Source organism: Emys orbicularis, chromosome 1 (assembly GCF_028017835.1).
Source record: "Emys orbicularis isolate rEmyOrb1 chromosome 1, rEmyOrb1.hap1, whole genome shotgun sequence".
Classification (NCBI taxonomy): Eukaryota; Metazoa; Chordata; order Testudines; family Emydidae; genus Emys; species Emys orbicularis.
Genome location: NC_088683.1, coordinates 94,207,387 through 94,219,599, shown reverse-complemented (window position 1 = coordinate 94,219,599; position 12,213 = coordinate 94,207,387). Strand labels below are relative to the sequence as shown.

The following is a 12,213-nucleotide window of genomic DNA, read 5'->3' as shown; positions in this document are numbered from 1 at the left end:
CTTGAGCATTTTAGCCAGGAGTGACATGAATTTATTCTGGCACCAGCTGCACTCACAGCCAGTGGGTGCACAGTGCAGGTTCTGCTCCTTAGCAGGTTACAGGAGACTCTGCTGGGGGGAGCGGGTAGGGAGAGAATACCACGACTAATTGAGTTCCATGAATCAATGTTCATGCAGATCCAAGACACCAGAGCATTTCTTGTCCTGGGAACGGCTGCAAAGGCAACATCCATTCCAGCCTGACAGGGCAGCTGCTGCAGCTTGCCCTTTCCCAGAAGGCAGGTGTCAGGGGCATCCAAGGAGAGTACAGCATTTGAGCAAAAAGCCACAATCTGGTATTAGGAGGGGAGTAGAGGGTGGCATTGCTTGAGGGAGACAGACAACCCTGTAGGAACACACACAGCTTCACAGTTAGACCATGAACAGCAGCCATCGTGACACATTTTCTAGTTTCTACTCAAAGCTGAGTGATCAGTTGGCTTGTAAAGGACACCAGAGGCAATCAAAAGAGGTCACACTCTTCCCATGCGCTAAACCAGCAATAGCCTAGCTGCCATCACTGTAATAAAGGGGCCACTTACTCCAAAAGAGAGCTGGACTGTTAAAACAGATTCATCCTTATTTGAGAGAAGGGGTATGAGAGGCTTGTGGGGAGAATCATGGGCCTGCAGGGGCTCCCTCCCCCAGCCAAAGCTCTACAGGCAGGCCCTCTCGAGCACCACCCCTGCAGTCAGAAACACAGGACAAGGACACTGCCTTCCTGTGAATTTACTGAAACAGAGGATAAGCCAGAGTAGCTCAGTGCCCTAAAGGCAACAAGCAGGAGGCCCATGGTGGACTCTAGTGCTCCGCGTCCCTGACAGCAGGGAGGGAAGCATGAACGCCTGCCTTGTGAGCCTGCAAGCACCAGCACAGCGCTCTGAAAAACTGCCACAGGGCAAGGCCTCAGGGGGACAGAAGCATTCTCCCCTCCTTCCACAGGGCCTCACTTCTCCTCCTGGGAGGAGGGGGGAGGCTCACCGCAGCAGGCACTACACTAGCTTGGCCTGGATTAGGGCAGAAGCTCTGCCCAGCACACACTGCATATAGTATCCCGCCCTGTTATCTACTCAAGCAGGCATGTGGAGAGCTGCTAGCTGAGGGCTGACAAGGGCAATAAGGCGGCACATAGGAAACAGGGGCAGTTTATTTACAATTCACGTACAGTGGACTTCTGCTGCCTTTGATTCAGCAGCAGCCCTCCTGCGGTTGTCCAGGAATGGGGGTGGGTCTCGTCCCTTGCTGGGGGATCTGGTTTAAGACGGGTGTCCAGAGGAGACAGTGCAGTAAGATAAAAGGTGAGGCTGGTTACAGGAGGACCCCATCCCACTCAGCACAGGAGGGGCTGCAGCCTGTGAACTGCACGAGTCATGCTAATGGGAGTCTCTGTGCTGGGCTCGCTGCCACTAGAGGCATGTTCAGCAGGCGAAGAGCTCCACCCGACCCTCCACTTGTAACCACTGGGGATTTCTCATTTAGGGCCCAGGTTACAGCAGAGGGAACAAATCAGTGTCACTATACAGACAGAGCCCGCTGAGGGGCCTCTAGGAAGTGAACTTCTCAACGCGCCCTCCTGCGGAAACATCCAAGGACGTGGCAGCGCCCAGAGTGGCTCAGTATGGCCGGAACTTGCGCTGGGCCCGCATCAGCACAATTCTCTGCTTGTCCTCCTCAAACTTCTTCCTCAGCTGGGCTATGTCTGCAAAGACGAAGAGGGGGGTTGGGTATGGCAGGACCGGGATGGGCACGGCCACATTACCAAGAGAAGCAGATTTACCTTGCTCGAGAGCTTTGTACCCTGGCGGCTCTCAAAAGCTCTTTACTGGCTGGGAAGCAAGTTCAATCCCAGCACAGGCAGGCTCAACAGCCACTCAAGTTAAGTGGTGCAATTCCCACTGCATCAGTGCTGAATTTAGTGCTGCATATATAGGGACTCACTCGTCTACCACTGCGCTGCAGTTCCATCTGGGGTGGAACATGACGCTGTTTACTTTTACACAGCTGCCTGTATGCAGCCAGTGAAAATGATATTCACTGGGAATTCAAGGGGAACTGAGAGAACACAGCCACCTAAACAGGAATTTGGAAAGGACACGGGGGCTAACAAAAGACTGGCATGGAATCAAATCAATGAGAACAAGACAGCAATGATCTCATGATCATGTACCATTCAGATAGCAACCCAAGCTCCCCATAGCACTCTGCTGGGTATTGCTTCTGCACTAACTCAGAAGGGGAAAAACACGACCATCTGAATCAACACCACTTCTCTAGGTTTTCCGCAAAGGTCTCCCATCCAAATACTGACCAGAACCAACCCCGTTTAGCTGCCAAGATCTGACAGGATCGCAGCCTGAAGTGGTGCGGCTGGCTGTCCTGCAGCTGTGCCTGGAATTCACAAGAGCAGTGGTGGCCACTCTCACCTGTCACAGTGTTGGTGACAAACAACCTGGACTGGTGGGGTGTTCAGACTGTGATACTGGGGAACAAGGAGATAGTCACCCCCTGCCTACACAACTCACTTTCTCTCTTGGTCTCTCGATGCTGCCAGGCGTAGAAGTTGAGCAGCTCCTTGCGTGCTCTTTTTCGCTTCTCCCTCTCCAGCACCCGCAAGCTGGCAGCCTCTGTCCGGGGGAGTCCAGGCCTTCGGCCTTTCCGTGTCACCTTCACCCAACCCTCCTCATCCGGAATACCCTCCTCCTCCTCCGCTTTGGCTTCTTCCTAGGTGAGGAGGATGAGGGAGAAAATGCAGCTTAGTCCAAACCTGTCATGAGCCGACTGGTTCCATTCCACAACAGCTTCCTGAGGCTGTCACCCAGCAAACACCTCCCTCACACCCCAAGGGCGTGGAGAATCCCAGCGCCTGCTGCTCTGCCATGCGAGAAGGCCCAGGGCGGTGTTCTGAGGGAGCTGTAGAATTGTGATACAAAGTCACTGAGGATGTGGGCATCCAAGAGCTGGTGTGTTTGTGGTAACTATACCACAGCTTGTGGGGAGGGTAATGGAACCTGGTCAGATCTAGTGCCTGTGCACTGCCTGCCAGCAACTGGGAGACGGCAACCCTGGGCCCAAACAGGAGGCCTTGCCCAGCCAGCCACCCCGATAAAGAGCGCGGACAAACTGACAGCATGTGAAATACTGGAAGACTCGGGTATTCCTGCTGCTGCGCAAAGAGCTGCTCTGTCCAACAGGAACAGGCCAGTCAGCAGACAATCCCCAAGGACTTGCTAGGCGCAGAGAATCCCCTAAGAAAGCACATGCCTGGTTTATCTCATCAGCCCTTCCTACCTCTGCTATTTTCTTATCATAGGTTTGCATGAAGGTGTCCACTTCAGCCTTCAGCTCTGCCGGATCCACCACTGAAGCTGCATAACTGGCGATCCACTCTGAGACAAGGAGGGAAAAGGTCAGCGGCTGCCTCTGCAGTGAGCCTACCCCCAAGAAGATACCTCAATGAAGCCCTGGAAAGAACAACTCTAGGGACCAGAGAGGTGGTCAGTCTCCATGTCATCACTCCAGGGCCTGCCTGCTAAGATGGCCAGCAAGGGAGCCAGTGAGTGACAAATGTGGCCACAGTGGTTCATGGCACCCAGGCACCTTTCTCACCATGATCTGGGCTGATGCCTGCCAGCTCTTTTCACACAGGCCAATGAACATCTGTGTGATGAGAATAGCAGATAGCCACTCACGTCTAGGGCTGGGGAGAATCCAGTGTCAGAGCAGAGTGGCTCCATGCCCCACCACACAAGCCAGCCAGGGCCCTAAACATTCAGAGTTCAAATTTAACATCCTCTGCTGTGAGGACCTAGCATCTCCTTACAGTGCATCACATCCTTCTAAACCTAAAGCAAGGATGTCAGCATCAGCAGGAGATGCCAAACCACAGAAATCCTGGCTCTGCCATGGACTGCACTCCCAGCTGGATAGTTCACTGATGTCAGTAAAACACACCGTGATCTTTCAATGCATGGTGCCATAGGAATGGGGACTAGTCTCATTCTCAGTTATAAGCAAGTCAAGGCCAACTCCCCCAAACCAGAGAAGATACTGAAAGATTATGGATAAGGGCCGCACAACCATTTGAGTGACCAAGGCACCACACAGGGGTGACAATTGCAACTCCCTTGTGGACCTCCCCACCCCTTCCAGAGCAGTTGGTTATGGAGCCTGTGATCAGGAACTAGGTCCTTCCGCTAGTGTGAGAAGCGCCATGTGGGGTGAGTGAGGAATACAGCGAATGCAGAACAAAAGGAGAGGGGACAGGGAAAATGCTGGACTCAACGTGGGGCACATGAGAATCACTGTTGAGGGGTGATTGACACACAACCTGGATGGCACTGTTATGGCGTGGGGTATAGCCACGATGAGACACCTCTTTGATACACCCTTCCCCCGACAAGTCTGGAGAGCACAAGGTAACTTACTGCGGATACCGGTTCTCACAGGGTGACTCTCCGAAGATATCACCAGGGGGCCCTGCAGCGATAGGGACTTGGCTGCCTGTACCCCAGCCGGATTCTTAAACACCACGTAAGCCACTCGGAATCCCTAGGGAAAAGGCAGCGCATTGGTACAGTCAGTGACCAATCCGCTCCCTCAGAACAAGCAGTACTACAGAACGAGCAGCTTTATTAGAGAAATACGGCTGCAGCCAGCACTGGGGTTGCCAGGAGAGAGTTAAAAAAATTGAAGAATCCCTCAGGAGGCCTCTTTCCCCACCAACACCTCAGGTTTCTTCCCCGTCCTAGCTCCTACAGCAGGGGTCGGCAACCTTTCAGAACTGGTGTGCCGAGTCTTCATTTATTCACTCTTAAGGTTTCGAGTGCCGGTAATACATTTTAACGTTTTTAGAAGGTCTCTTTCTATAAGTCTATATTATATAACTAAACTATTGTTGTATGTAAAGTAAACAAGGTTTTCAAAATGTTTAAGAAGCGTCATTTAAAATTAAATTAAAATGCTGATCTTACGCCACCAGCCTGGGGTTCTGTTCACCTAGGCCGGCAGTGGGCTGAGCAGGGCCTATGGCCGGGACTCCAGACCAGGGGGAGTTTCAGGGGTCAGGGCAGAGGGCTGGGGGAGGGGGGTCAGGGCAGAGGGCTGGGGTGTGGGGGGGGTTCAGGGATCAGGGCAGAGGGCTGGGGTGGGGGTGGGGTGTCGGGCAGAAGGCTGGGTGGGTGTGTGGGGGTTCAAGGGTCAGGGCAGAGGGCTGGGGGGGGTGCAGGGCAGAAGGCTGGGTGTGTGTTGGGGTGGGGAGGTTCAGGGCAGAGGGCTGGGGGGGTGCAGGGCAGAAGGCTGGGTGTGGGGGGGTTCAAGGGTCAGGGCAGAGGGCTGGGGTATGGGGGGTGCAGGGCAGAAGGCTGAGTGTGTGTGGGGGGGTTCAGGGCAGAGGCTGTGGCAGTGCAGGGCAGAAGGCTGGGTGTGTGTTGGGGTGGGTGGGGTTCAGGGCAGAGGGCTGAAGGTATGGGGGTGCAGGGCAGAAGGCTGAGTGTATGTGTGGGGGGTTCAGGGCAGAGGGATGGGGCTGTGGGGGTGCAGGGCAGCAGGCTGGGTGTGTGTTGGGGTGGGGGGGTTCAGGGCAGAGGGCTGGGGTGCTCGGCTCATGGGGGTGCTCCCAGCCCCCTGCCCTGAGCGGCTCATGGCAGGGGGCTGGAAGGGATATGCCCTGTTCCACCCCCTTCCCCCAGGCTCCGTCCCTACCTCTCTCTGCCTGCTCTACGGAGCTGTGTGCACACTGCCGCTCTTCCCCTTCCCCCTCGCTAGGGCCATCAGCTGATTGGCGCAGGGACGGAGAGGAGGAGGGGCAGGAAAGCACCACTGGGGGAAGAAGAGGGGCAGGGGGGAAGCTTGGCTGCTGCAGAACCAAGCTTCTGCCTCCTGCCCCCGCAGGGGAGAGCGGTGGGGGCTGAGTGGGGCTGGGGGCCGGGACCACGGCAGGGAGCTGCGTGCCACTCAGAATCGTCTTGCGTGCCATGTTTGGCACGCATGCCGTACATTGCCGACCCCTGGTATATACAAAGAGAGAGCGCCCCCAAAACGCTTATATAGATCAGGGGTGGGCAACCTTTCAGAAGTGGTGTGCCGAGTCTTCATTTATTCACTCTAATTTAAGGTTTCTCGTGCCAGTCATACATTTTAACGTTTTTAGAAGGTCTCTTTCTAAGTGTCTATAATATAAAACTAAACTATTGTTGTATGTAAAGTAAATAAGGTTTTTAAAATGTTTAAGAAGCTTCATTTAAAATTAAATTAAAATGCAGAGCCCCCCCAGACTGGTGGCCAGGACCTGGGCAGTGTGAGTGCCACTGAAAATCAGCTCGCGTGCCGCCTTCGGCACACGTGCCATAGGTTGCCTACCCCGTCCTACAGCATGCCCCCTTTCCCTCTGCTCTTCTCACAGTCTCCCTGAGCTTTACCGGAACTGTCTTGAGATTGAAGAATTTGGACTTGGGTGCCTCTGGTTTCTCTCGTGGCCCCGGTTTCTCACACACATTCACAGACTGGACAGACGAGCAGCAGGAAAACAGCCTGGACAGACATGCCTTAATACAAGGGAGAGAGAAAAGTGACCAGGGCTCACCTGTGTGCCCTCCCCTTGGGAGATGGGGGCTGCAGCCTGCTATAGATACCCCGTTTCCCCCCTACTTCCAAAGATTCCACACTGCAGCCATCACCATCCTCCCAGCTGAGAATGGTTTATAACCCTCTCCCTGTACTCATCTGCAGCCGTCAACGCTGAATGACAAGGAAGCCCCCTGCCATTCCCCTCACATGCAGAGTTTGATGCCTCACAATGCTTCCTGCAACTGGTGGATCAAGGAGCAAGACCTCCTCGCCTGGGTCCCCCATCTGGTAGCGCACCTACCACGAGGGAGCCAGATCTAGCCTCTCAGCCCACAGGAGAGTGTCCACATTCAAGTTTTGTACCTGTTTTCAAATAGTGGTGCAACTACTCTGGGATAAATTATAGTGAGCAGAGGGCTAATGTGTTTTCATCGCTGTTAGGAGATTTTCAGAACACAGTGCCAAGAACGCCTGAGCTGTGTCTGCATCAGCTTGTACTTCTGTGTAGCTGCATCATGGCCTAAAAACATGCACAAACTTTTGAAGCACAAACACATTTTAGGAGTGAGACTGGAATGAAGATCAAACCCAGCTCCTATGAAGCCCCGCTAATCCTTTGGTCAGTGAGATGGTCTATCAGTTGTACCTTTAAAAGCAATGATATCCTACAACTCTGGGCTAACTGAACAAACTTACACCAGTTTCCTTGTGGAACTGGTGTAACAGAGTCCCTAGACTTCTGCCTTGTAGGACCAATAAGCTCCAGAAGCACTGCAGCTCCCTTGAGGTTAAGGAGGTTGTGTGGGCAAATCTGTGGCAACTCCCCAAGGTTATTGAATATGTCACAAGATGGGAGGAGCACCAGGCAAATTTACCTTTCTTACAGGCAAGAAGGAAGACATGGGCTTCAGTGATCCCCCCTGTAACTTGTAACGAGGACAAAGGGTGATTTTACAAAACTCGTTAGCGAGTCAAGGTGAACTTTTGGCTCCACACTATGGTTGTCTTTCACTAGCTAACGTGGGTTTAAAGGTATTAAACTGCATCTACACTAGATCCCAAGTGGCATTTCAAGTGGGGTTAGCTAACAAACAAAACACATTTTTCCTTATTCTAGATAAAACCTCAGAGGGAAGCACGGCCTTTGCTGAGTCATCGTCACCCTCTCCCTGCACCACTGTTTGGTCCGTGCAGCTCTCCCATACAAGTACTAACATACAGTAACTCCTCACTTAACATTGTAGTTATGTTCCTGAAAAATGCTACTTTAAGCGAAACGATGTTAAGCGAATCCAATTTCCCCATAAGAATTAATGTAAGGGGGGAGGGGTTTCGATTCCAGGGAAATAAATATATATATATATATATATATATATACACACACACACACACACACACACACACAGTATAAGTATTAAACAAACAATTTAATACCGTACACAGCAATGATGATTGTGAAACTTGGGTAAGATGAAGTCAGAGGGTGGGGTATTTCCCAGGGAATGCCCTACTGCTAAATGATGAACTAGCATTGGGCTGAGCCCTCAAGGGTGAACACATTGTTGTTAATGTAGCCTCACACTCTACAAGGCAGCACAAACGGAGGGAGGAGACACAATAAACACATGGCAGTGGCTGCAAACATTCCCTGCGGAAACCGAACCCACGCTATCCCACTGGAGCGCACCACTCCCTCCACTTTCCAAAGTGCCGGTGGGGGAGGTGGGGGGGGAAATGTGTGCATGTATGTGTGAAAGACAGAGACACACACCGTGTGTGTGTGTGTGTGTGTGTGTGTGTGTGTGTGTGTGTGTGTGTGTGTGTGTGTGTGTAAGAGAGAGAGAGAGAGAGAGACGTGCATTGCCCCTTTAAATACGCTGACCCCACTAAGTACGCTGCCTTTTTAAGTAGATCAGCAAGTTGAGACAGCAGCTGCTGCCAGCAAGCTCCCTCCGTCCCGAACCCTGTTGTGTGTCCCCCCGCTCTGTGGAGATGGGGTACAGGAGCAGGGGGACACCCTGACATTAACACCCCTCTTCCCCCCGCCCCGCACAGCAAGCAGGAGGCTCTCAGGAGCAGCTCCAAGGCAGAGGGCAGGAGCAGCACACGGCAGTGGGGGGAGGGACAGCTGAAGTGCTCGGCAATCAATAGCCTGCTGGGCAGCTGCCGCACAGGGAACTTAGGGGAGCGGGGAGCTGATGGGGGGCTGTCAGCCCACCCTGGTTCCAAGCCCCCACCAGCTAGCTCCAACGGGCTGCTCTTCCTGCAACCAGTGGACAAAGCAAGTGGCTGCTAAACGTTATAAGGGAGCATTGCGCAACTTTAAATGAGCATGTTCCCTAACTGATCAGCGACGTAACAATGAAACAACTTTAATCAGCGCGATGTTAAGTGAGGAGTTACTGTACTTGTTACAGCATCACTCTCTGCTCTTCTGGTTATGCTCCAGCCCCCAGTAAAAAGACCACATTCACATATTTCTTTCAATACTTCTTCCAGCCTAACAACTAGGGTTGCCAATCCTCCAGGATTGTCCTGGAGTTTCCAGGAATTAAAGATTATGTCATGTGATGAAATCTCCAGGAATTTGTCCAACCAAAGTTGGCAACCCTACCAACAACTCACCTTTGTGCAATACGGGGGGATATTAAGGACAAAGAGAGTACGGTTTGGAGGGTGGGTAGTATCGGTGCCTTCTCGGACTTTTTGTGCTCCTTCACATACAGGTAGTGAGGCGACTGTTGCTTCTCAGAAAGCTTAACTGGAATGGCTAAAAGGGACAATTTTTAAAGAGATGTAGCAATTTAAAGCAACTGACTTCAGCAGAGCATCAAGTTCCAGAAAACATTTTAGGATGTAATACCATCAGTTGCTGACTTCATTGCCTAATCAGGTTCTTCTGGTCTCCCATAAATAAATCTCCAGATCTCCCCCAACACCCACCAGTCCTGACAACTCAGGAAAGTGTGTCAAGGTGCAAAGTGCTTTACTCACAACCAGGGAGCCTAGAAATCCATTTGCCATGGAAAAAGACGGAATTTGCATTTTTACAGAGACTCTTTAAATTTTACATTTTGTGAAAAAATAAAAACATATATTAACTAAATTTTACTGAAAGTACCAGTATCACTTATTCCACAGGTTCTCAAACTGCGGGTGTGTGTGTAAAAGGAATGTATTCTGGAGGGGAGGAGAGCATGAAAAGCTGCTGGCGGCAGCGCTGCCTTCAGAGCTGGGTGCTTGGCCAGCAGCCACCACTCTCCAGCCACCCAGCTCCGAAGGCAGAGTGGAGAGCAGCAGCTGCTGGCCTGGCACCCAGCAAGTCTATTCATTTTATTATAATAACTGATGGTACTGATAGGCTTCAAGCTTGTTTAAAAATTGTAAATATATCAGTAAAACATTGTGTTCAACTGATACCTGTACATAATGTGGCTAGGGAAAATTAAGTTCAGCATTTCATTTTAATCATGGGGGGGGGGGGAAAAACACGGACTTTTATGTAAAAAGCGACAAAGAGTCCTGTGGCACCTTATAGACTAACAGAGGTATTGGAGCATAAGCTTGCATGACTCCAATACGTCTGTTAGTCTATAAGGTGCCACGGGACTCTGTCGCTTTTTACAGATCCAGACTAACACAGCTACCCCTGGGATACTTGACGGACGTTAATGTTTTTTTATCCAAGATTTTTTTTTGGGGGGGGTGGTCATCACGGAAAACGGGGATCCCTGCTCATGGCACTGGAGCTTCTGGACGTGCTGCGGCACAGGCCGGGGAGGCTGCCGCGGGATCGGTGCCCTGCCACACAGGAGATGCAGGCAGGCGCTCGGCTCGGGGCAGGACAGCAGCGTGCGGAGCAACCAGCGCCCGACCCAGACAGCGGCAACGGGAGCGTGTAAGAACCGGGGCGCGTGCGGGGAGGGCCGGCCTTGATCAGCCCCTGTGGATACGCTGGGGGCGGGGGGGACCCCGGGATTTCGGGCTAGAGGTTCCCCCTTTAAACCCGTGCCCCGTCCCCGCCGCAGCTGGTTACCTGTGTAGCCCGCTGGGGCCGCCGGTGCCCCAGCCTTCGCCGTAGTCACATGCTTCCTCTTGCCGGCCGCCATCTTAATTTCCCGGTCGGTGACGTCAGCTCAGCAGCCGGGACGCCGAGGCGCGCAGGGGACGCCGGGAGCTGTAGTTCCTTCGCGGGCCGCTGTTTGCGGCGTCCCCTTCGCGCTGGCGTCACGCAGTGATTGGGTAGGGGGCGGGGCTTCAGATGAACGGCGAGGTTCGGGGCGCAGCGAGTTAGTCCGTGCGCTCCCGCCCCACCCCCCGCTGGGTGCGCGCGCAGCCAGGGTGCTGCTAACACAGGCGCTGCCCTGTCGCAGGGATGGCTTCTGCCAGCGCCGGACTGGGTGGAGTCAGAGCGTGCACAGGGGGGTTCGGGTAAATACAGGGCCCTCACCCCCCTCCCATTACTTCCTAGAGGCCTGGCTACAGCGCTTCTGACTGCGCCCTGGAGGTGGCTGCGTGTGGGCTCCTGCCCCACATCGCCTCATCCACCCTGTTCCAGTGATTGCATTGGCATGGCCCTTTCCCTAGAGCAATTTCCATTCTGGGGCAATTTCTTCAGGGGATTTTGCTACTTCGGAGAACGCCGCTGAGACCCACAACAATCCTGCCATAGCCAAGTATTATCACTGCTTTACAGATGGGGAAATTAAGGCAGAAGGATAAGCACTGTGGCCAAAGTGCTAGGAAAGCTGTGACAGTTTGGAAGACGCTAAAGCTGTAGGTTTAGGCAGCACAGCATGCTCCCTCCCTTCTGTTTCTAAGATGTTAGTTTTATTTAAAAAACAAAATTCTCATTGGTGAAAGGAGGTAAATGTAAAGCCCTGGAGTCTAAAAGCACCTCTCTGTCCCCAGAACAGGTGCAGCACAGCCACACGTAACAAGTTCTTTCCAAATCACTCTTCCTCTGTCTTCCCTACTACTGTCCACATGCCTCAATTCCCACAGTGAAGTGCAGTGCAACCCTAGGGGTGAGAGAAATTGTATCTCTGTTACCTATCTTTGCTGACAGTTGTGATATGGGTGGACCACTGGAAACTGGACTTGAACAACCATCTCATTTCACACAAACCACTGCTTTTAAGTCTCTGTCATCGGAAGATACAAAATCACTAAGGTGGCAGAATGCTTAAAGACAATAAAAAAGATGGAATCCTATGAAATGAGCAGCTGACTAATGCTCTGCCCCATTCCCTCACTCTCTTTAACATGAGAATGCCAGCTCCCATGGAAGAAATTGTTTTCTTTAAGAGACAGATTTTTTTTCAACTGACCGAGTTAAAGCTCTCTCTCAACCATTTTAACTTCTGCTCGCTGCAGATATGAGAGCTCTTTGGAGAGGTAGGGATGAGCTGTGATAGGAAGTCGAAAGCAGTTGGGTAGATTCTCTAAGTTAGCAAGATTAACAGAATAGGCTGATCCAGTAAGGATGGCAAGATTTGGTTTATTTAAATTATGAATAAAAATGGATATGGATAAATGATTGAACACTTTGTAGACATCATGGGAAAGGTGACCTTCAGCAGATTTAAAGTCTCAGGAATGACCAAAGTC

The 12,213-nt window shown here is 52.1% G+C and overlaps 1 protein-coding gene across 1 annotated transcript; it reads right to left on the bottom strand.

Moving 5' to 3' along the window:
• Positions 1-1,170: 1,170 nt before the first annotated feature.
• On the bottom strand, positions 1,171-10,747 carry RRP7A (ribosomal RNA processing 7 homolog A). The gene is given in 8 exon segments (XM_065412845.1): positions 1,171-1,738; positions 2,562-2,760; positions 3,328-3,425; positions 4,464-4,587; positions 6,456-6,581; positions 9,229-9,309; positions 9,312-9,373; positions 10,640-10,747. Coding segments are annotated over 8 exon segments (849 nt in total). The 5' UTR covers positions 10,713-10,747; the 3' UTR covers positions 1,171-1,652.
• Between the last annotated feature and the right edge of the window lie 1,466 nt (positions 10,748-12,213).